Source organism: Mirounga angustirostris, unplaced genomic scaffold, assembly GCF_029215605.1.
Source record: "Mirounga angustirostris isolate CCGP_5_RB_7025 unplaced genomic scaffold, mMirAng1.0.hap1 SCAF_10, whole genome shotgun sequence".
In the NCBI taxonomy this organism is placed as follows: Eukaryota; Metazoa; Chordata; class Mammalia; order Carnivora; family Phocidae; genus Mirounga; species Mirounga angustirostris.
The window spans coordinates 128402768-128428125 of NW_026991718.1; the positions used below are offsets into that span (position 1 = coordinate 128402768).

Consider the following 25358-nt stretch of genomic DNA (forward strand, 5'->3'; position numbering starts at 1 on the left):
AATAGATCTAAGAAGAATAAAATCATTTTTCCATAGATCCTAAGAAGCCGATGACCTAATTCAACTCTCATTCCTAATCAAACCTCTCAAGAAAACAGTAATGGGTAGATACTTCCTCAACATAATAAAATCCATATACTTCAGTCCTAAAGCAGACACCTAAGATATTCCTGCTAGGGTCAGAAACAAGGCAAGGATGCTGCCATTTCCACTACAAGGGGGCAGGCTGCTGAAGGTATTATTAGTCAATGCCATTAGATGAGAGAAAACCACAGAAGCACAATTTGAGGCTCCGGCTCCGTGAGGGCAGGGCCTGGGTCTTATTCCCTATTATATCCCCAGGGTCTAACACAATAGATGCCCAGTAGTTAGCGGGATGAGTAAATGAGTAACAGCTCACATGAACTGAGCACCTCTGTTAAGAGAGCCAAGGGTTTTAAAAAATGCTCATAACAAATCACACTCTGTATTGACTTAAATAGGTCAGGGGGTGCCTGGGTGGCTCAGTCCGTTGAGTGTCTGACTCTTGATTTCGGCTCAGATCATGATCTCAGGGTTGTGAGATCGAGCCCTGTGCTGGGCTCCGTGCTGGGCATGGAGCCTGCTTAAGAGTCTCTCTCCCCCTCTGACCCTGCCCCTCCCCCACTCTGTCTCTAAAATAAATAAATAAATCTTAAATAAATAAATAGGTCAAGCCATTCAAGGCAAACAACCCTGTGAGATAAGCACTATTATTTCAGCCATTTGACAGATAAGCAAACCAAGGTCCAGAGAGGTTAAAAGACTCACCCAAGATCACTCTGTTGGTAAATGTTTTAAACTCCAGTCTTGCCATAGTGCCCCTTACAAACTGCTTTGCATCTCGCTCATCAGATGAGGAAATAGTGAACCCTCACACAGTAGCTCAGAATGCAGCCTCTGGAGCAAGACTGCCAGGTTCATGTTTCAGCTCTGCCATTTACCAACCCTGTTCTCTTGAGAAAATTCCTTCACCTTTCCATGCCTCACTGCCTCCTCTGTAAAATGAGGGTGACAAGAGTGCCCACCTGCTAGGGTTGGAGGGTTATTGCATGAGCTATAATAGGCATCTGCTACGATGCTACAGTTCCATAAAATGAGCATCCGACTTCCCCCAAATTCCTAAGTACCATCACCAAGTTCTGCCAATGTCTGTCCCATTCGCCGGCCCTTTCCTTCCTTGACGTTTGCCAAGCTCATGCACAGAGCTAAGGATAGCCCTCACATGCATTACCAATATATTGTCACCCGGGACAAAGCCCAATGGCAAGCTAAAGGCTAGTGTCAGTCCTTGGGGAGTTCCACCATTCAGAAGCAGAGAGGTGACCCCATTAACATCTGGGTAGCCAGAGCCAGACCCACATCTGGAAGAGCTCGCTTTGCCTCCCAAGGCTCACAACAGCCCCTCTCTTCCTCAGCCATGATGCTGCCTACTTCCCAGCAAGGAACTATCATTTACAGATTCCAAACTCCCCATTCCATAAGGCGGGGGGCTACACATAGGAACTCCTTTCCAAAGAGTACAGTTTGCAGAGGAGGGACTTTACAATGGAGAAACCCGACAAATACTACTTTGGCCAAGCTGATCAAGGTCAGTATCAATGGTGATCAATCAAGTTGATAATAGGTACCCTTGATAGGATGTGATGGACACAGTCCCGTCAGCTGTGTGGTCTTCATCCCCTAAACCCATAGCCCCAGCCTTTGCACGAGGGAAACATCAGAAAGACCCTAACTGAGGCACACTCTACAGCACACCTAACCAGTGCTCCTCAAAACTGTCAAGCTCATAACAAACAAGGACAGTATGGACTCTAGGTCATAATAATGCATCAGTATTGGCTCATGGATGATAACAAATACATTCATACTAGTGTAATGTAAATAAAATGGGGACCTGGGTGCTCGGGATATGGCAACTCCCTCTACTGTCTTTACCAGTGTTCTGTACTCTCAAACTGTTCCAAAAAAATAAAGTTTTTTTTTTTAATGATTCCAGGGTTTTCGCTGTGGCCATTTAGACACCCATCTGGCGGCCACCAAGCACCACTTGCCAAGAAAAACTATAAAAAGCACCTCCCATCGGATTTGGCTTGGAAACTATTTCCCCGGAAATCTCCCCTGTGCAAAAAAAAAAAGGAAAAAAAAAAAAGTTAGCTGATTGTGAATCTGGGAGGGGTAGAAGTTCCCTGCAAAACATGACTTTAATCTTAACAAACAAAGAGCGCGGATGTTAAAGGAACCTTAAAGGGATCATTTGCAGATTCTTAGTTGTATCTTTTCAAAGCAAAGGAAGGCCTCCAGATTGCAACTCGAGAAGACTGGTCTCTTTTGTTGGCTAATTATTTCCATCTCCAGCCAAAATACAGAATGATTTACTAACTACCATCTTCCTTGTCATCTAAGCCAAAGCAAGTCCCTCACCTAACGTGGCCAGTGAAGACCATGAGGGAAGGAAAGTTGAAACTTCTCATTCACCTCCCTTACACAACATCTCTGAGAAGCACCAAGCCTCCGTGAAAAGGCCTCCTACACCAATCAGCCCGCACAACCCCTTCCTGCACTCCGGATGCGGCCAAGCCCGAGTGCATCTGGAAGTTACCAACAGGCCTGCCCCTGAGGCTTCAACAAACATTGGCTGGGTTGGGCTGTCAAAATCAGGAAGCCTGGCTGGGGCTGGGGTTTTTTTTGTTGTTGTTGTTTTTTTCCAAGACAACCTGCTAACCAGAAAAATACAGTGAGGCTGGGCATGCGACCTCCTCCACCTTCTGACAAATGTTCCTGCTAACCCACGTGAAGTGATGGCCCAGCCTGGGGAAGTCCCCAGCCACACCGAGCACCTAAAAGCATGGACTGACAGGTCGCTGAGGCAGGAATAGGCTTCTTCTTCCTGAATCCACACGCCAGGCTTGGCCCGCAAACCCCACATGCACGATGACTGGGGGCTAGGGGACCACATAACAAAGCTCAGACTGATCCACCTGGGGTGATCCACAAAGGCAGCAGCAGAACCCAGGGACGAAAGGGGCTGGCTTCCTAACACTGAAGCCAAACCACCCTCCAGCATCAGACACAGACAACCTCTTCACCAGTTTCAACACCAAGTCCCCAGCAAAGTCAGCTCACAGGCGGTGCTGTCTGCGGAGAGGAGGGTCAGCGTCCCAGGCCCTGACGGTTGGGCGCAGTTGCAACCTCTTTGTGCATCAGTCCCCTCCCTGCTGACTCCATTCTTTGGCTTCCTCACCTCCTCCCTCCAGAGGCAAATCAATCACTTCCTTTCCCCTCCGAAGACCCTGCAGCAGGCAAGAGCCAGCTGAGGCCCCTACCACCCCTTGCTTTGCTACAGTGACCCTCAGGGACAAGCCACCAGTAACTGCAGCCTGACGCCCTACTGGGCAAAAGTGAGCCTACCGCCCCCTAAAGGTGGCAACAGTCCCAGACGCCTCATGCCCTCCCTCTCACCTGGGGAGACGCACCCCTCCCTCCCTCCCTCCACCCCCCCCAAGTGTGACATCGGGACCAAAGAGGGGCCCCGTGTCCACTCCGCAGGCCCAAGCCCCCGCCCGGGCTCGGGGGGCGGGGGGGGGGCAGGCCGGGAGGAGCCTCCACCGACCTTCGATAGGATTCAAATACTCATAGTCGAAGAGGATGGAGAAGTCGAACTCGTCTTGGGGGCTGCCCCCGGGCTCGTGGCCCGGGGCGTCCCCGCCGTCGGGCTCGGGCTGCCGTTCCGGGGCGTCCATGGCGCGCAAAGCGGCGGGAGGGTGGCGGGGCCGGGGGCGGGCGCGGGCGCGGCCTTGTCCTGGGCCCCTGGCCGGGAGCGGGGGCAGGAAGCGGGGCGGAGAGGCGGCGGGAGCGGCGGCGTCCCTGTCCTCGTGGGGACGCACGCGGGCCCGGGAATGGCGCGCTGGCGCAGCGGGTCCCGGACGCGCCCGGGGAGCTGAGCGGCGGCGGCGCGGGCTTCCTGCTCGGGGAGGCACCTGTTGCAGCCCGCGGAGGGGGAGGCGGGGACAGGGCGGCCGGGCCGGCGGGGGCGGGGCCGCCACCCGGGCCCCGGGGGAGGGAGCGAGGGAGGGGGAGGCGGGCTGGCCGGCGCCCGGGAGGGAGGAGGCAGTCGGCCGGCCGGCCGGGGCCGCACCGCCCGGGCCCCGCGCTTAGCAACGGGCCCCGGGCCACCGCCGGGCGCTTCGGCGCGGCCGCGCTGGGACCCGCCGCCTCCCCCCGCCTCCCTCCCCGCGGGGCCCTGGGACCTAGACGGGAGAGCTGGGGCCTCTCGTAGTTTTGCCCTACGTGATCAGCTGATCCCATTCCTTTCCCTCCTTTCTTCTCTCAGGGGGTGAGGGGGGGGGCACCATTCCCTTCCCCCGCAGACTGCGCCTCCAGGGGTTCCTGGGCGCCCACAGCTGTGGCATGATTTTCACCTCCAGTTCAGTCGCCTGTATATCCCTGAACGCAGTTTCCCAGGACCTGGGAACGAAGCATAGATACTCTGAGAGCGCAAGCCCCACCCTGACATCTGTAGGTCTTGGGCCTCCTCTCGTGTGCCTGGTGCCAGGGACCCAGCCTGAACCAGACACTGATGCCCCGGGAAGCTCGGGTCGGGGGTATGGGCATGAAGGTGATAAACAAGAGAAGATCATCTTGAACAGTGTCAGGAGGGAATTACCAGCAGTATGGAGTAAGGGTTGACAGCTGGGGAGGCATTCTCCTCTTGGGTGGTCAGGTAGGGCCTCTGGAGCGGGGGAGGGGGGGGTGACCTAAATGACCTGGGGAAAGAGAGTTCTGGCAGTGGGAACCAAAGGGAAGCCAAAGCCCGAAGGGGCTCCGTGTGCCCCCCAAGCCAGGACGGCAGTGCACTTGGAGAGGTTGGCTGGTAACAAGTACATGCAGACACTGGTCAAAAACACATATTCGCAGGCTCTCGCTGGAGCTTCTTCTGTAAGTCTGGAGTAGAGGCTCAGGAATGTGTATTTTTAAATAAGCACCCAAGATGAATGTTATGAGCAAGTACCTTTGAAGAACACTACATAAGAACCCAGTACTACCAACCGCCCCCCCCCCACTTCCAAGGGTCTCAGACCAAGTTGGCTGAAGTCAGAAAATAGACTCACAGAGGCAGACAAGGAGACAACAGTGGTCTTCAACCCTAACAGCATGTTAGAATCACCAGGAACACTTTTTCAATGCCTGTGCCTAGGCTTCAGTCCAACCCCCAGGGAACCAGAACATCCAAAGGTATTTTTCTTAAATGACTTCAGATGAATCCAAAGTGTAGCCAGTGTTGAGAATCTCTGGAGCAGAAGATAGGGTGGGAGAGGTTCTAGGATGCCCGGAGAACCACAACTTGACCTCACGTGGGGAATGACTCAAATCCTTCCCCATGTGCTAGGAAAAATGGAGAATGTGCATCCTTCATGGGGAGCCATCTCCGCTCCATTAAGGGATTTGTGCAAAGCTAGGGATCATCATTCATTCCACAAATATTTGCTGAGCACCTGCCAGGTACGTGACATTGCTACAGCTCTTGGAGATGCAGCCATCAACAGGACAGCGTCGCTACCCTCATCATGCTTTTATCCTGGAAGCAAAGAGACACAGCAATGAATAGGGTTTTCCAAATTGCACTTAGACCAGTGGTTCTTAACCCCAGCTACGCATTCGAGCCACCTGGAGAGCTGTTTAAACATTCAGTGGCAGAGCCCCACCAGAGACCAGTTATAATCAGAATGTTTGAACGTGGGGCCTGGGCATCAGGGTTTTGTAAAACCTCCCCAGATGCTTCCAGTGTGTGGCCAGGGATGAGAAACACCTGTTTAGCCTCTCCATTTCAAGGGACCCAAGCCTAGCCTCAGGACTTGCCAACTTTCAGAGACTTAGGAAGTACTTTCTGATTGTCAGAGCAGAAAATGATCCTCTTCTTTAATTCCTAATCATAAGCAGAGCGACACTGGGTGTAGCCAACAAGTATCTAAGGTTAGCTGATAAATGTAGATGGAGGAGGAGAGAGTGATGACCCAGACTGGGACATTTAGAGCCAAGTATCTAGAAGGAGATGGGTGCTTTTGGGTCATTATGACAGAACCCAAAGTCCAGACCCTGAAATGTGGTCAGGGATAAACAAAGGAACCGGCCTGCCCTTATGCTGTAGAAAAAAAGAAGGGCTGGTGTCACCCTCCCCTGTCCTTTCTCATCCTCCACCCCTAATGATTAAATGCCTCTAATCTAGTGGACATCTGTTGATTTTGCCTACCCGGAATCATTCCCTGCTTCTGATAACAGCATCCCAGGGTGTTCCATTGGGAAACTACTCTTGACCCAATTTTGGCAAAACTATCAACCCAGTCATCCCACCCACCCCTGGCAAAGTGGATGCATGACGAGGCTTGACCAGAGAATTTTATCTCCTTTAGCCTATGAGACCTACTAAGGCAGTGGTCACGACTGCCTCATTCAGACACAGCTTTATGTCCAGTGGATGTGTGGATGGATAGAGGGATGAATGGAAGAGTGGGTGTTTGGATGGATGGATGCATGCATGCATGCATGCATGCATGGATGAAAGAGTGTATGTTTGGATGGATTAATCAATCGATGCATACATAGATCAATTGATCAATTGATGGAAGAACAGATAATAGTAGATGGATCAATCAATGGCTCAATGGAAAAGTGGATGTTTGGATGGAAGGATGGATGGACAGGTGGAAAAAAGTTTAACTCTCCTGTGTAAGTTCCTTAGATTTTAACAACCCCCATTCAGCGGGTAGTCTGCTTGTCCCTCTCCCTCTGCCCCTCCCCATGCTCACAAACACTCTCTCTAAAATAAATAAATTTAAAAAAAATAAAAAGACTCTAACTGCCTTAGTTTTTCCTCTGAACAGTGGATATATTTTATTTATTTATTTTTTAAAGATTTTTTTTATTTATTTGAGAGAGCGAGAATGAGAGAGAGTACATGAGAGGGGGGAGGGCCAGAGGGAGAAGCAGACTCCCTGCCGAGAAGGGAGCCCGATGCGGGACTCGATCCCGGGACTCCAGGATCATGACCTGAGCCGAAGGCAGTCGCTTAACCAACTGAGCCACCCAGGCGCCCCAATGAACAGTGGATATATTTTAAAAGCTTCTAAGTTTTGGAATCTACACCCTAACAATCAAGAGTTCTTTGAAGGGAATAGGTTCAGACTAGGCCCTGACCCAAAACAGTTTCTGCTGGAGCAGTGGGAAGTGAGAGGCTTTTCTTCTCAGAGGGCCACCTTGAGGGTGGGGGTTTGGGTTGGGGGGAAGACATATTTTCAATTCCAAAATAAATAATTTGTGCTCTTAGGAGCAAGGACTAGGAGCAGAATGCATGACCTTTATGCATTCAGTGGCCATCCCGGGGGGCGGGGGGTGGGACGGAGGCCTTGACAGTGCAGCTCTGTCAACCTTCTCTCTGCCCTGTGGCTGACCTCCTTGCAGAGGCCCTGGCCTCTTCATTTTTCTCCAGCCCTTCCAACAAAAGTGCAAGGGAAGCCAGCAAAGCCCCTGAGAGCTTGAAACTTCTAGCACGCCTTGGTACTGTCTGGCCCTGTTCCAGGAATTCAGCTCACTTCAACAAGTACTTACCCTAATGTTTAATTGCAAACCGAGGTAAGCACCACGAAGAAAAGAAGAAGGTACTACAGAGCTCATAACAAGGAAACCTGATGCAGATATAGGGAGTTCAGGGAAGGCTTCCCTAGGAGCCGATGTTTCCGCAGAGACCAGAAAGTCATCAAGAAGTTGGCCAGGAAATAGTGAGGGGAAGAACTAACAGCCAGATGGGGAAAGTATGTGCAAAGGCCCTGAGGCTGGAGGAAGTATGACATGTTGGCGGGACCGAAGGAAGACTGGAGTGGTAGGTGCTCAGGAACCTGAAGAAGGTGTAAGGGAAGGCTGGGAGGTAAGTGGGGCCCTGGAACCATGTGGAGAATTCTGGATGTAAGAGCAATGGGGAATACCTGAACAGTATCGGGCAGTGTGTGACAAGACCATATTCGAGTTTTTAAATAATCGCTTGGGTTCTGTGTGTTGAAGAAACTGGGGTACAAGGCTTGAAGTGGGATGATCAGTTAGGAAGCGCCTATAGCCATGGGGGCAAAGGGTACTGGGAGCGTGGCCTTCGGGGTGGTGGTAAAACCAGCAACAGGACACAAAAGACACACACTTGTACCCTTGTCCTTGGTCCACACTTGAGTTATCTCTTTTCCTCTTCTAGGCACAGTCTGATTCCACCTGAACACGAATGTCAGAGGAACACTGGTCCTGGGCTCCGAGCCCCGAGGCCCATTCAGGTGGGCCCTGCGGGTACCCTCTACCCACAGCTCTGCCCTCCCTTCTATCTTCCGGCAGAAAGCTCATCTTCATCTGCAGCCCGGACCTCTCCGCTTACATCCAGGGGCACGCGTCCAGCTGCCAACCCAACCTTCCGCGCAGGGGTCCAACAGGCATCCCAAAGTGACCATGTCCGCACCAAGCCCTGGGACGCTCTGAAACCTCTCTTCTCCCACTAGTCCCAGCTCAACTCTCAAACCCCGCCCCCATTCATCCAGTTCTCTGACCAAAATCCAAGGAATGGTCCGTGTTCCGTCTCGTTTTCTCACACACACAGGCAAACCCGCAGCAAATCTGGGCATCTCTATCCTCAAAATGTAACGTAGACCCAACCGTTTCTCACCAGCCTCCCACCCCAACAAGCCACTTCCCCAGACAACTGCAGTCGCCTCCTCCCTGGTCTTGCTACTTCCACTTTGCCTTTACACAGAGTGGCCACAAGCAACCTCTCAAAATGTGGATCCCATAAATCCTCCTGGGGCTTCCCCTTAAGTTTAGAATTAAATACAAACACATCAGCCTACAAAGCCCTGGATAAGCTGCCTCCAGCCCCAGCTCTCTTTGACTACCATCTGTCGCCATTTGCCCCTTCTCTTACTCCCTTCTGCCATCCTGCTCATCCACCCGCTCCTTGATAATGCCAAGCACAGCCCCACTTCAGGGCCTTTGCACCTCCTGCTCCTATGGATATTTGCCTGGTCAGCCCCTCACTTTGTTCATGCCTCAGCTCAAATGTCACCTCCTCAGAGAGGCCTTCCGTGACCACCCCAATAAAAATAGCGCCCCCTAGCCTTCTCTGTCCCCACAGCCGGCTTTGTGTTCTCACGGCCTTTATCTCTACAGTATATTGTACTCATCTGTATATCTGTTCACCTGTTGATTGCCTGTTCTCACTTGAATGTAAGCCCCACAGGGGCAAGGCTGTGTGTCTGCTCTGATCACTGGTATATCTGGGGTTGTCAGATTTAGCAGATGAAAATACAGGACACCCAGTTAAATTTGGAGTCTAGACGAACAACACATTTTTTTTTAGTGTAAGTATGTTCCATATATTATATGGGACACATTTAAGCTAAAAATGATTCATTGTTTGAAATTCAGAGTTACCTGGGCATCTTGTGTTTCTGTCCGGCCACTCTGGCTATGTCCTCAGATTCTAGAATAGTACCCAGCCTGTGGCAGGTAGTCACTAAAAGGCAGCTGAAGGAATGAATGAAGGAACAGTGCCGAACGGAACTTCCCCCTTAGAGATCAATCCAATGGGAGCTTGTACCAGGAGGAGCCCCTGGGTCCCCACTTTCCTCAGTTTATTGGGACTCATCAGGGATGTCCTGAAATCTGGTGTTTTGCACAACTGATGACCCAGCGTCTAGCGTGGTTACAATACCTGTAATCATTTTTATATAAAAATGTTGCATCTGACTCAGTGGCTTTAGGGAAATTCTGCCTGTACATGTTTTTATGAAAGAAAGAAAGAAGAAAGAAAAAGAAAGAAGAAAGAAAGAAAGAAAGAAAGAAAGAAAGAAAGAAAGAAAGAAAGAAAGAAAGAAAGAAAGAAAAAGGAAAAGAAAGAAAGAAAGAAAGAAAGAAAGAAAGAAAGAAAGAAAGAAAGAAAAAGGAAAAGAAAGGAAGGAGAAAAAATACTTCTAGAATATATGTTGTGTTATAGAAAATATGTGCTTGGGGTTATTATAACAAGACTGGTACATTTGAATCCAGTCACCACTGCCCCCCAACCACTGACCTCCCTGAAGGACAATGGTACCCACAGGTGTGAAAACACAAATGTGTGGCCAATGTTGGGGTGACCTAGTGGTGGAAAATGAAACATCCCCAAGCTGGGAAGCCCAGGATCCAAACCAAGTTCTTCCTCTAACTCATTCTGCAACCTTTAAGCAAGTCACCTGGCCTTTCTGTGCCTCAGTTTCTCCATCTGTAAAATGGGGAGATGAACTGGTCATACCTGAGCTCCCGTTCTGGCTCTAATATTCAAGGATTCTTTAATGCTCCCCGAGTGGCCTCCGGGCCATCTTCATGGGTGTACAACCTGGGCTGTCACACAGGACCCCGTGTTCAGAAGGACCCCGCACTTGACTTAATGCTCTGCTGTCATAAGATTCTTAATTTTTTAACACGGGGCTGCACTTTCCCTTTGTGCCGGGCCCCGCAAATGACACACCAAGGCATGATGGCAGACTACAATGAATAAGTCACAAATTCTCATCACAAACTCCACGTGCTGACAACACCCACTGTAATCAAAGCTTGATTATAAAATGTAGGCACTGAAACATTTTTAAGTCTGATCCAAAAAGCAGGAACATTGTTTACCAGGTTCCAGAAACAATCCTACCTCGACTCCAGCACATCCTGGGATAATCACCCCACATGTTACTATTATAATTTATAGATGGATGCATTTGATTCCTCCAGGCCTGGAACGCAGATAAGGCAAATGAGTCTAGACTCAAGAGAGCGCCAAGTAACTCAGCAATCGATGAAATGATATTTCCATCACATGTTTTTAAAAATCAAAACGAATGCGCAAAAAAAAAAAAAAAGGATCCTTGGTGAACAAACTATGACAATCCTAATAAAGACAGAATGAGTAGTAACAGGGCTGTGCAGAGCCACACCGGAGCCTGAGGCAAAAAGGAAAAATGAGGGCGCCTGGGTGGCTCAGTTGGTTAAGCGACTGCCTTCGGCTCAGGTCATGATCCTGGAGTCCTGGGATCGAGTCCCGCATCGGGCTCCCTGCTCAGCAGGGAACCTGCTTCTCCCTCTGACCCTCCACCCTCTCATGTGCTCTCTCTCTCTCATTCTCTCTGTCTCAAATAAATAAATAAATAAATCTTAAAAAAAAAAAAAGGAAAAATGAGGAATACTGATCCTGTCTTTATTTAAAATTCTTACTTTTATTTTTGGTTCAGCATGGATTTTTGACATTAATTTTGATTTTTAAAATACTACATTAAAATATTACTCATCTCGATTACGGAGTCTTTTGGCGTTCCCTTCTATTCTGCCTTCCCACCAAAGCCATTCTCAGGAATGAGCTCCTTATGAATCGGGGAAACAAGACAGTTCGAGAGCTGACTTTTACTCCAATCTGACACCCACAGGGTCTTTTAAAGCCTGCACAGGACTTCTCTGCCGTGAGAAAACAATTCTCCAGGAGGGGATTGCTGCAAAAGGCAGTGGGTTGAAGCCAGCTGCCTCCCGTGCAGACGCTGACCGTGAGGACTCCAAGAGAGTTCTCCTAAAAGCCCGAACCTGAATCCAGGTGTGGAATGTGCGAAGATGCTCCATCTGACAGCAGCAGAAATCACAGGTTTGCCGTAGAGCTCAGCCAAACCCATCGTGCAGGCCCATTGTGTTTGGCCTGCGTGGGCGTTTTTTTAAATCCAAACTAACATTTTTAAATTGGGAGATTTGGGGGCGCCTGGGTGGCTTAGTCAGTTAAGCATCTGCCTTCGGCTCAGGTCATGATCCCAGGGTCTTGGGATCGAACCTGCGGCTCCCTCTCCCTCTGCTGCTCCCCCTGCTTGTGTTTGCTCTCTCTCTCTTTCTGTCAAATAAATAAATAAAATCTTTAAAAGAAAATAAATTGGATATTTTACATAAAAATCCCAATTTCCAGTATCTCCTAAAAACCCGGAAGATCTGGCCATAGTAGGTCCATAGTTCCACGTGGACCAGTCGGCTGGAGCAGAGTAGGAGCTCCTCCCTTCAGATGCTTCTGTTGCTCTCAGGCCACCACCCAGCGGGCCCGTGTCCTCGTGAGCATGTGAGCGTGAGACCCTGGCTTCCAGGCTCTTGACTCGTCCTGCCTGGTCCCTGCTCACCCAGCATGTCCTGCTTGCGTTTCTCCTTTTCTTTTTTTTTTTTTTAAAGATTTTATTTATTTATTTGAGAGAGAATGAGAGACAGAGAGAGCATGAGAGGGGGGAGGGTGAGAGGGAGAAGCAGACCCCCTGCCGAGCAGGGAGCCCGATGCGGGACTCGATCCCGGGACTCCAGGATCATGACCTGAGCCGAAGGCAGTCGCTTAACCAACTGAGCCACCCAGGCGCCCCAACGTTTCTCCTTTTCATTCCTTGCTTTATAGCACATTCCCCTCTGCCTCCTGAAACTGATCCTTAGCAGGGGAGCATGTCGGCAAACTCACCTTCCTCCTAAACCACTGCACTTGCCTTTGATTAAGCATGAGGAGCCGCCATCGCTCTGCCTGGGAAGCTTCATCTACTGAAGCAGAGCCTTACGGGCAGACACGGCCGGTTGGCTAGTTAGGGGATGAAGGGTTGGTTAGTCTCTGCCCACCCCCACAACCATTCTCAACCATCTGCCTTCTCCCCCCTGTCACCCAGGCCATCCGCCTAGATGCCTCTGCCCCCCAGTATTGCATTTCACATCTCCATTCTCTCCCCTGCTATAGTCTTCACAGACTGGAACATCCGTGTTGACTTTGCACTCTTTGAAGTCAGGGAGTGAGGAGGACAGCAAGCTGACTTCAGGGACCTCACAGCGACTCTCCGGCACGACCCTGCTGCCCTTCGGCACGACCACACCCTGGCCCCCCAATAAAACCACATGGCGTCTGTCTCTCTTGCATTCCTGTGTCAAAACCATCACTAGATTTCACTTAAACCTTTAGTTACTTAGCCATGTACATGGCTTCCCATATGATTGGGTCTCCCCGAGTATACAAAAAGAAAAATCTTGATCTTTCAAATGCAAACAAGCGGGTGTTTTTATATCTTGGATTTTCTCCATAACATCTAGTTGGTGCCTTGCCCCCAGTGGAACCTCCACACACACCACTGGGCTTACTGGTTCAGCGACTGAAGTAGGCCACCCAGAACCTACAGAAAAGACCCTAGAGATTTGGTGGACAATGGACAGACTTGAAGGTTGTGAGGCTGAAGGAAAGTACTAACTTGAATTTAAAACAATAAATGAAGTGGCAACTAGCATGAACTGACCGCTTTCTCTACGCTGAGAGCGTCACAGACAGGATCTTTATACCTCCAAGCACCGCCCCCCACCCTGCCATGCATAAGGATTATTATTATCCACGTTTCAGTTAAGGAAACTAGGCACAGAGTGGGTCGTGATGTTACTTCTAAAGTCACAGATGCCACCACGGAAATGCTTTTGTCCCACACAAGTCTGATACTCATTACTGAGTCACACTGTTCTTTGCTTATTAGCTAAGGGCGGATTTGCTAAGGGACATTTTGGACCAAGATGAAACGCTGAAAAATGTCTTGTGATTCCCAATGATAGCAGAGGGTGAAGGAGGGGCCCACGTGGGGCATCTAGGCTGGGCCAAGAGGAAGATGTGTCTAAAGTGGTTCGTATTGTTCACAAAATTAACGGCATCTACCCCCGGGGCCAAAGGCATGGACCATTCCTGCAGGACCCCAGGGCTCCAGAGAACGTAGTGTGAGAACCACAAAGGAGAGCACTCTGTGGACTGGAAACCACCTCTCCCCACCTCCTCTGCCCTGTGCTGGTCCCAGCCACCACCATCTCCCACCCAGGCCACCGAAATGGGCACCCATCTGCATTCTGAGCACCTACTCTTACCAGCTAGAGGCTGTTCTCCACTTAATGGTCAGTATGATCCTTTGAAAAGATTAACGAGACCACACCCTGTGCACTTAAAATTCCCCTAGTGTCTCCCCATTACCCTGAGAATGAATTTCAGACTGCTCCCGCCCTGGCTTGCCTCCCTGATTTCATCTTCTGTCGTGCTCCCCTCCACCTTTGGGTTCCAGCCTCCAGCCATACAGGCTTTCTTGCTGTTCCCTGAATGTTCCAAGCACATCTCTCTCCTCGGGGCCTCCTCCTTCTGCCTGGATGCTCTTCCCCCAGACATTCAGAGGGCAGTGAAGAAGACATCTCTTTAAAGAGGAAGGGGGGCATTCAGTCTGAATCAGCAATCCCTACTGTGTGGGTTAAATTGTGTCTTTTCCCAAAAATATATTCAATTCCTAACCCCAGGTACCTGCAAATGTGATCTTATTCGGAAATAGGGCCTTTGCAGATGTCATCAGGTTAGGATGAGCTCATTAGAGCTAAAGGCTGGAATCCAGTGACTGGTATCCTTATGGGAAGAAGAGAGGACACACATACACACAAGGCAGGCGGCCACGTGAGAGCAGATACAGAGACCGGAGGGATGCATCTACAAGGATTGCCAGGAGCCGCTAGAAGCTGAAAGGAATGGGAAAGGATCCTCCCCTAGATCCTTCGGAGAGATCATGGCCCTGTTGACCCCTTGATTTCAAACTGTTAGTCTCCAAAAATGTGAGAGAGTAGATTTCTGTTGTTTTAAGCCACCCAGTTTGTGGTAACTTGTGATGGCAGCCATAGGAAACGAATATTCCCACCCACCACACATGCATGCACACACACACGCAGGCACATATACATGCATACACACACTCACACATACACACACATACACGCATGCGCACATGCACGCACACACGTATATACAACGTACATGCATGTACATACACAAATACACATGCACACACATATACATACAGTCATACACATGCACATACACGTGCACACATGCACACATACACATGCATACACACATGCACACACATACACGCATGCACACATACACTCACACGCATATACACAATATACACATACATGCATATACATATGCAAATATACATGTGTACAGTATACATGCAAGCATGCACGCACATACACATGCACACACATATACACACATACAGCCATACCTGTACACACATATGCATGCACGCACACAAATATACATGCATACCCATATACACATGCAGGCACATATATGCACATACATACACATATTCGTGTGTAACTCCTGCGTGCATACACTCATACACCCACACATGTACACATACACTTGCACACACACATACACACATGTATGCACGCATATGCACATACACATGCACACATATACATACACACATACACAAACACATGCATGGATACACATATGCAAACATGCACACCCTACCACACACACACATATGCCTGCGCGCACATGCATGCACACACATGCACATGCACTCACACGCACACGCATGCACATGCACACGCACGCATATGTGCATACACCAGGCCATTCACAACTCTGTGCTCCTATTGAGTCTTTAGCATTTGACTCCATTTGAAACTATCTTGGATGTTCCCGGGCTCACTTGCTTGGTGTTTGCCTCATGCTCTGTCTCAGTCACTGCCCTTTCCCTAAGGGCTCTAAAACTGTTGATGAAAATGAATGAAATGGTCAAGGGAGCCCCTAAGCGGGGGTGAGAATGAGGCGGGCCGTGAGGAAAGGCGTAGTGAGGCTGGCTCAGGCTGAGGGAAGGCCCGAAGGGCGTGTGTGCGGAGGAGCGGAGTGGGTCTGACTCCCCCAGCAGCAGCGCCAGTCACCAAAGAGAGCTCCAGCCTCCAAGAGAGGCCTTGAGGACATGGACCCCTGGACAGCCCCACTGTGCTGGAGAGAACCAGAAAGGGTGGGAAGGGGAGCTGCCTGAAGTTACTGAGTAGCCCAGAGAGTTAAAGCAGAAGGAAGGAGAAGACCCCCGCCCACAGCCCCCTGCTCCGCATGATGTGGAGGGCGGGGTCCTTTAGGCACCACAGCCCCCCTCTCCCGCTCACCATCTTGCTGTGTGCTCCTGCGGCCGGAAGCAGGGGACACAAGACCGTGGGGCCCTGAAATGCCAAGCTTGGGTCTGGGCCTGCCCTCGAAATGCCTTGACCATCCCCAGCTCGGTTTCCTCATCTCTAAACGGGGATCATATTCTATACCAGCCTCTTGGGGGTTTTGTGAGAAGCCACCGAGATAATATGGGGAAAGGGCTTGGCCATACAGAATGTGCAGGAAAGAGAAAACACAGCCCCTTGTTGTTATGATCATCAGCTTAACAGGGAGCGACAGGGCAGAGCGGGTTGCGTCCAAGCTCTGTGACTTAGCCGTGTTACCCTGGGGGGTGACTGTGCTTCCTTGTGCGAGATGGGCATGGTAGCTGTCAGGCTGGTGTGAGGTTAATGAGGTGGCACATGGGAGAGCCATAGGATGGTGCCTGGCACGTAGTTGGCAGTCCAGAAGTGGTGGTCTTTGGGGCCGATTCTTTGCAGACAACAGCATGAAAGCATGTGCCTGTTGGATGGCCCAGGAAGAATCCTGTTTAGGTCTCTAGCCTTTGGTGGGAAAACGTGGAAGTCAAAGGCCACCGTCATTGTGAAAAAGAGAACAAAGAGAGTGAGCCAAAAAGCAGGCACAGTGCTCCCGAGTTTAAGTCTTAGTTCTGTGGCCTTAGCAGATCACATTACCCCCCTCACTGTGCGTCATCCATTCATCCATCTGTCCAGCCATTAAACACAAATTACTGAGCACCTACTAAGTGCCAGGTATTGTTCAAGGCCCTGGGGCCACAGGAGTGAACAAGACAGCTGTGGTTTCTGCTTCCTGGAGTTGAAGTCTGAAAGAAGACACAGATGAAGCATGGCCAGTTACCCCCAGTGAGACCAGCACAGGATGGGGTAGCACAGGGCGGGGGCCTCCAATCCAGTCTGGGCGGTCAGAGACTCACATCCCTGTTCTAACAAAGGAACAAAAATAGAAACCTGCCTGGCTTCTTCCGGGCGAGATGTGAAATACTCCATCACTCACATTAGTAGTCAGGGAGATTGATCCAAGGCGAAAATGCAAGAGAAAGCACTTGGTAACTGGCTTTTTAGTTTGGATTTGGCGGGGGCGGGGGGGGGGGCGGGGTGTAGGGTAAATATTGAACTAACGAATAATACAGTAATAATGACAGCAATTATTTATGAAGGGGGTACTTTGAGGGTCATATTGTTTATTAAAAGATTGAAACTCTCCAAAGATTAATAAATCATTGCCGTCATCCCCTCTAAGGATCTCTGCTGTCTTGGGACCTTCCCCGCCATTCAGCAAACAAAGGGTTAAAACCTGGGCCAGCAGGGGAGTCTGTTGGGACCCTGCCCCTGCTGTTCTGATTGGTTGATGCTCAGTTATTAACTATTACTCCACATATTATGACGGTCATCCTTTTATCCGTGGAGTAGTTGAGACACAGGAAAGTGAAGTAAGTTACCTGCCTAAGGTCATGCAGCTAGCAAGTGGCAGAGCCAAAATTTGAACTCAGATCACTCAGATCTCAAGCTATTGGCTTCTCCAGTGTAGAAGTGTCCTGGGCCCCATCATAGACACAGAAATAGACCTGGCCCTGTCCTAAAGGGGTGTACGACCCAATTAAGGAACGTTTGCAATAAAGGTAGTTGCAATAAAATGAGTGTTTCTCTCTGAAGTTCTAGGGAAGGAAGGAGAGACCTGAAGGCCTTGCTGGAGGTGGGCTGAGGGGGATTGACAGAAGGGCTTAGCCAGGCGGAGGGGCCCTTGGAAGGGTCTCTGACCATGCAGGCAGAAGGCAGTGCTGGCTTAAGAGCCTCCTGGCTGCCTGGGGACTGTTCTTCCTCTACTGGACGTGGACACATCACACCTTCGTTCCCCTGAGGCAAGGCAAGAAGCCCCCCCGTTCACCCTACAACTGAAAAAAAAAAAATCAGCTGCTGCCTCAGTCTCCCTGACTCTACTGACGATGCTTGTACCCTTCACCTCCTCCCACACTGCTCTCTTTCCCTTCCAGGATATGTCAGGGAACAACACGGTACTGCAAAAAGAACCCAGGACCAGGGTCCGGTCTGCCTCCGCTCCCTCATCTGTCAAACGGTGTTATGAAGAACTGGGATAATATGAATGAGTTCCAGAGGCAACAGAGCATATGGTCAAGAGGCTGGATTCAAATTATGGCTCCTCCACTTCCCTGTTGGGTAACGGTTGGCCAGTTACTGCACCTCTCTGGGCTTCACTCCCCTCCTCCGTGAAGGAGACGATAATTGTACTTACCACGCACGTACGTGCGCCAGGCATTGTGCTGCTAACCTGCTGTGTGACCTCAGACAAAGTAGCTCTCTTGGTCCTCAACTGTCAGGCAATAATAACCTTTAGTGTGTGTTTACCTCATGTTCAGCACAGAGGTGAGGGTTTCGTGCGCACGATTTCATGGGACGCTCATGACAACCCCCCCGAGGTCCCCACCATCGTTATTCCCTGGTGCAGCTGAGGAAACAGGCTTTAGAAGCCATGATCTTAGCCCAATCTGTGCCACTGGGAAGCTCCAATAAGTTAAAAGAGCACCTTGGGGCGCCTGGGTGGCTCAGTTGGTTAAGCGACTGCGTTCAGCTCAGGTCATGATCCTGGTGGCTCAGTTGGTTAAGCGACTGCCTTCGGCTCAGGTCATGATCCTGGAGTCCTGGGATCGAGTCCCGCATCGGGCTCCCTGCTCAGCGGGGAGTCTGCTTCTCCCTCTGACCCTCCTCCCTCTCATGCTCTCTGTCTCTCATTCTCTCTCTCTCAAATAAATAAATAAAATCTTAAAAAAATATATTATTAAAAGAGCACCTTGAGAGATTTAAAGCACCGCATCCCTTCAAAGAATTTTTGCTGTGAAATCCCGTGTCTATGTCACCGGGTTGTTGTTTTGCATCTTTAACCAAGTTGACCAAGTGCTGACTTGCGAGCATGACCCCATAGTAGGGGCCTTACCTGTGTTACCTCACTGAATCTCACAGCAACTTATAAGGGAGACATTATTATTGGCCCCATTTCACAGATGTAGAAACCGAGGCACAGAGAGGTTAAGTCACTTGCCCAAGATCACACAGTTGCAATGCGGCCAAGCAGGAATTCTAATCCAAGCAGAAGACTGGGAGTTTGGGTCTGGGAGTGAGCAGAGCTCATCCTGGGTTTGTTTATTCCTAAAATACTTTCCATCATCCCCCTTCAGATAAAACTGAACACACCTCTTTCAGCTCTTCAGTCTTTCCCAGGACCTTGACCTGGAGCTGCACAGCAAGGTCAGTATTTTCTTACCATGCAAATATTTCTATTCACTATTGCTGCCCCGCCCATCTGCATGCACACTTCAGGTCTGTTCCTAGGCTCATGGCGGTATATGAGTTTCAAGGGCCATTCGGTTGTTCCCTCAGGAGACCCCGATGCAAGACACGGCTGAAGCCCTCATGTCGGTTGTCTCTGACGCCTGGAATTGTATTCTGGTGCCCAGCTGCCTTGGCATGCCAAGTGTGGTTTGCCGGGAACAATGTGGTACCCTGTCTCCCACATGCATACACACACCCTGGCACGCACATACTCACAATCCCTGCACACATGAGCTTGGGCCGGGGAGGGAAGGCAATGCACGTGCACACCCAAAATACACATACTTCAAAACCTGGGGAGAGCAGCAAGTTCATAAACCCAGAGCAGAGGTGTAGCCACCCCAATAAAATGTGAGGCTTGTGTTAGATCACACAGTGAAACAGAAGCCCAATTTCTCCTCCAAGCTCTCTGTTTCTCTCTCTCTTTCTGATAGAGCTAAATGTGGCATTAGTCTGTCCCCACTCCCACCCCCACCATCATAACATCAAACACCATTTTCCGGTACGTATGACAGTAAAAACCAATTCGTGTCCATAAGGGATCTGTCAGCTGGCTGAGGGTATCGCTTTCACAGACGATGCCGTGCTGGTGATGTCTTGTGGTCATGGCTGTCATATGCTTGGCCACTGGCAGAGGACAGGATAAACTGGTACCCATAAAAATGTTCAAAGCATTGGCAGGGTCTTGCTTTCAAAAGTGCAACTCAGCTAAAAAGGTACGCCACTGAGGTCCGCTGTGGCAAAGCACACCATTTACCTAACCCAAGGCATTTGGCCTCATTTGGGTTTAAAAAAAAAAAAAAGCCCTTCAGGTTTATTTACTGAAATTGTCATTTCTTTTCCCCCAGAACTTTAATCAGCCACACAGAGCACAAAACCTACATTCAACTCCGATTTTATGACACGAGGCTAACTCCTCCTACGCATATTTATTTCACTTAACTCTTGCAGTCCTGCCGGCTGGGCAGTGCCCCCCGCTGCACGCGGGGCTGGCCTCTGAAAAACGCATCACATTGCCTGGTTCCCGCTCTTAAAGCCCGCTTCATTAGCGTGCAGCCTAAAGCCCTCCGCGATCCCAACCAGATGGTTATTTTCATATCATATTCTCATACGTTAAGCCCCTCCCGTAAGATCCAAATAGTATGATTCCAGGGTGAACTCCAAGAGGAGGGGGGAAGACAGAAACGCGGAAAGCAGAGTGTAATCAGATCGCCAAACAAACTGATGGTACATTGCAATTAAAAGGGGGGGGGGCGGAGGACCGTATCCAACAGGCACATCAAAAAGGGGGAAAGAAAGTTGTTTAAATGTCCCCGGGTATCTGCTGCTCTGTTAAAAAGCAAAATCCTCATCACTATATCTATTATACAGTCAAATGTCAAGCGTGTTCTCCTAAAAGAAGAAAAAAAGCTAAATGATGATGATGATGATGATGATGATGCAGCGGAATGGCATCTGCTGTCAGAAGCCCAGGGCTGGAAGGGTTAAGCAGCCAGCGGTTAGTAGCGCGAATCTCTCCCACTGTGCCACGGAGGGGACAGTCCTTATGACAGAGCTGCCCAGGGAATCCCGCCTGGGGACGCCTTACTGCCCCCGCAACGTGGCCTCAAGCCGGCTGCCCGGGTCTCCCCTCCTTGGCCAGGACCAAGGCCCCTCTCCTCCTGCCCCTCTACCTGCGCGCCTAGGAGACCGCAGTCGCCGGGCCTCCCCGCGACCTCAGCCAGGAGCTCAAAGCGCTGCCCGAAAGGAGCAGGAGGGACAGGGCTGGGACGCGGGGGGACGAAAAGACGGAACGAGAAGGCGAGTCGCTTACCTTGGTCCACAGACCCCATGATGCGGAGGGGATGGCAGTGCCCCGGTCTGAACGCAGCCTCTCTCTGCATCTGGAGGGGATGGGGGCTCGGCGCGCCGTGGGAGAGGGAGAGCCGCGGGGGCCGTCCTCCCTAAAGCATGCTCGCCGGGCTGCCCCGGCCCAGGAGCCTGCGAGCGGCCCGGGAGCTGCGCGCCTGCCGCCTCCGGGCTCGGGCTCCCGGCTCCCGGCTCCCGGCTCCCGGCTCCCGGCTCCCGGCTCCCGGCTCCCGGCTCGGGCTCCGGCTCGGGCTCCCGGCTCCCGGCTCGGGCTCGGGCTCGGGCTCCGGCTCCCGGCTCCCGGCTCCCGGCTCCCACCTCCCGCTCCCGCTCCCGGCGCGGCTGGGCGCTCGGGCTTACTCGAGAGGGAACGCGACTTCCTTCCCCGCGCTCCGTGTTTATAGGCTTTCAATGCAGTAAAATAACGGGATTCCCTCACTGTTTCCTCCTGTTTATCCAGCGCCATGGAAACCGCTGGATCCCGGCCATCTCCAAAACTAAGGGCTTTCCTGCAAACTTCACACTCAGGAATCCATGACGTCGCCTCCTCCGCGGCCAGCCAGCTCCGTGGCTCCCTCGGCCGCCAGCACAAGTCCCTGATTGTTCGGGAGAAAAGTCGGGGAGAGGGAGCAGGGGCGGGCAGCGGCGAGGACAAGGGGTGGGGGCTTGCAGGAGCCCCGCGGCCCTCTGCAAGGATGGCCCGGCCACCGCCTTCCCTAGGCCGCCGCAGCTCTTAGCAAACCGTGCCCCCCACGACTCCCAGGCCCCCCGTTTTGCAAGCAGGCCTCTCCCGGAGCGAGCTGCCCGGGGCTCATAACCCACAGCCCAGGTGCTCAAGGCCCCTGGACACTGACCCAGGGGCCCTTGGAGGTCCCTGGGGCCTCTCTGGCTGCCCCAATTTTTTTGTCTTCGGGGATGGTGGGGAGGAGGGAGGGGAGGAGAAAAGGGAGGGGAGCAGGGGGGAGGAGGGAAAAGAAATAAATAAGGGTGCCTTGTGTCAACTCTCCAACTCCAAGATTTTTTTTTCTTGAAGAGTTTATTTTTAGATTCATTTAGAAAACCCAAGGTTTCCAGTGATGCTCAGAGGCTCCAGCAATAAGGAAATGGCCAAAGAGACGCGGGAACCAGGCAACCCATATGTTTACACATGCTCTGAATAAACAGGAAAATAAAGGGAAGGGATGTCATGAACTTTGCACACTCCCCAGAAGAAGGTCCGTGGGATGCCACGCGTGGCTCCCATCAATGGGCCACAGACCCCGGTAGGTGTGTCGGGGTGGGGGGAGGTGCCATTGTCAAGATGCTCTTTCTCAGTGTCGCCCAGCTCGGCCTCTCACCTGCACGCCGGGGGCGAGACACTCCGGGCCCAGAGATAAAAAGCCAGCTTTGACAGTGGCCACTGCAGATACTGTTGATCAGACTGTGGGAAGCACCAAGGCCGGTGACTCATCGGCACCCCCACCCCCTCACAGACAGACTGGAACGTTAAGAGCACTGAAAGTCGCTGGCTCCATCTGGGGGACCACTCCGTTTTCCAGGCCTCGGCTCTCAGACATGACCCCTTCTGCTGCAGATGCTGACCCTCGAAGAGCCACTGGGGAAAGCCCTCACCCCCGCCCAGCCTCACCCCCCCACCTCACCTGGAAGCCGGCATCAACCCGCGAGGCCTCCAGCGGTCGGATGTACGGGTCTCCGTGCCCCCCTCCTGTGCGCCCGGCCTTGTACTCCCTTACCTTGAATTCCCTGCAGCCGCACTGCAAGCAGGGGGTCCTTCTCCCCAACGTTCCAAAAGGGAAACCGAGGCACACCGAGGGCAGATGAACTTACCTGTTGCTTTACTTGGCAAATACTGGAGTGCAGCCCGTAAGGCAGGGAGGAGATTCTTTTCAGTGAGCCTATTGAGGAAGCTCGATTCCCTGAGCACTCTGCACCCCCTCATCAGAGGCAAGAACAGGGTGACCAGCCGTCCTGGTGTGCCGGGATTGAGGAGGTTCCCAGGATGCAGGACTTTCAGTTTCAAAACTGGGAGAGTCTTGGGCAAGCCAACACAAGTTGGTCATCCTCAGCATGAATGAAACTCGGCATTCAACTTCCTTTCGCTGCCATCCGGACAGCAGGCGGACTGTGAGCCACTGTCTTCTGAGGACAATCGCTCTGCACAGAAATACTATGAATAGCAAGCCCTGATTCGGCACCTGCTGTGTGCCCGGCCCTGAGCTAGAGTCATCTATAGATTCCTGCTCTTAACCCTCCGCAAAGTAATACCCTGACCCTGGGAGGGCTTGGCCCTGCGTTGTCTGAGCTGTTCGCCACGAGCCACAAGCAGCTATTAAAATGGAAAATAATTAACAAGTAAAACACACACATCAGGTCTTTGGTTGCATGCACCACACTTCAGGTGCTCAAAAGCCACCCGCAGCTATTTGCTACCAAGTTGTACAGCGCAGCAGAATAGAAGGCTTACCTCACTGTAGAAAGTTCTATCGGGCAGCACTGGGTCGGATGACCTGAGAGACAGGATAAAGAGCTCTAGAATCAGACTCTTGGCTCTGCCACAGTCACTTACCCACTCTATAAAATGGGAACACTATTAATGCCTTACTGAGAGTTGACATAAGAACGTGATGCTAACAACAGGAAGCCATATAATAAGTGCTTGAAATATATACTAAAACAAAACAAGGGGCACCTGGGTGGCTCAGTCGGTTAAGTGTCTGCCTTCGGCTCAGGTCATGATCTCAGGGTCCTGGAACCAAGCCCTCAGTAGAGCTCCCTGCTCAGCGAGGAGTCTGCTTCTCCTTTTCCCTCTGCCTCTCCCTCTCCCGCTTGTGCCCTCTCTCTCTCAAATAAATTTTTTTAAAAAAATCTGTAATAAGGGCACCTGGGTGGCTCAGATGGTTAAGCGTCTGCCTTCGGCTCAGGTCATGATCCCAGAGTCCTGGGATTGAGTCCCACATCGGACTCCCTGCTCCTTGGGAGCCTGCTTCTCCCTCTGCCTCTCTCTCTCTGTCTCTCATGAATAAATAAATAAAATCTTTTAAAAAAAAATCTGTAATAAAATGAAACAAAACAAACAAAAAAAAAACCCTTCCCATAGTCAAATTGGGAATAGTGCTTAAGCCAGGATTGAGATTGTTGGACCCTGCAGTCCATGCCCTTGACCTCCAAAAGCCTCCCTTTATTAAACAACTATGCTATCTAGGTCATGCAAGAGAGTCTTTGCAGGATCTCGTTGTTCGTCTTGCCTTCCCACTGGGCTTGATGCTGTGAGCCCCATTGACAGATGAGCAAACTGAGGCTCTGTGAGTTGATGTTCACACCACCAGCCTAGACTGGAACCCAACTCTGTCTGGCAGCAAAGCCCATGTTCTTGGCACCACGGGCCCTGCTCCCAGAGGCCTCCCTGGGAGCTGAGGTCTTAGAGGCCAGAAGCAAGGCAGGAAACTAGCACGCTGGGCCCTCTTCTGCCAGACTCATTATCGGGGATAATTTTAGACTCAGTCCCACCCAGGCTCAGGCCTCGGAGGCGAGTCCCCATCTCCACAGGTGCCCAGTGCTGCTGAGAGGGGGCCGCCTTCTGGAACTCGGTAGAAGTAGCATTAGCCACATTTTTATGGAGCCCACTCTTTGTCACAGTTAAGCATTTTTCCCTTTTAAATCACTCTCATACTGCAAGGATTGGAGCCGGGGGAGTCGAGGCTGAGTCACCTAATTTGCCCTTATGGGCTGCAGCTTTGGGCTTCTTAGTTTAGCTGTTCGGTTCCTCAGACAATTTCTTTCCTCTCCCAGTGCCAGGGCAAGAAATATTTTGTCCTTTTGAACTGAACCACCCACTGTTTTTCACTTCTCTCGAGCACTCTCCCTTTTTTTAAGGGATGCTCCGAGGGGGGTGGGTGGGGAGCTTCCGCCCACTAAATTATCCACGAAAACTCCCAAAATAGAAGCTCTCAGCTGGGGTGGGAACGGGCCAGCATATGAGGAAAAAGCGAAAAAGAAGCTGAATCAAAGCAAATAGAAGGAGTCCAGGTGGCCGTGGGGAGAAAGGCCCGGGGAGACAGCAAGACATCTGGGCTGCAGGAGACCTTGAATCACCGGGGGAGCCT

At 51.2% G+C, this 25358-nt stretch overlaps 1 protein-coding gene across 8 annotated transcripts in view; it reads right to left on the reverse strand.

Moving 5' to 3' along the window:
• The window catches only part of NFATC2 (nuclear factor of activated T cells 2), a 158157-nt gene extending 136571 nt beyond the window's left edge, over positions 1 to 21586 (reverse strand). For 5 of the 8 annotated variants that reach the window (XM_064573362.1, XM_064573360.1, XM_064573357.1 and 2 more), the window contains exon 1: positions 3632 to 4008. In XM_064573362.1, the coding sequence (XP_064429432.1) occupies positions 3632 to 3761 (130 nt within the window). In that variant the 5' untranslated portion in view covers positions 3762 to 4008. Of the gene's footprint in view, positions 1 to 3631; positions 4009 to 21220 lie in introns of those variants that run through there. The other 3 variants (XM_064573361.1, XM_064573363.1, XM_064573364.1) reach the window with 3 other exon arrangements.
• Between the last annotated feature and the right edge of the window lie 3772 nt (positions 21587 to 25358).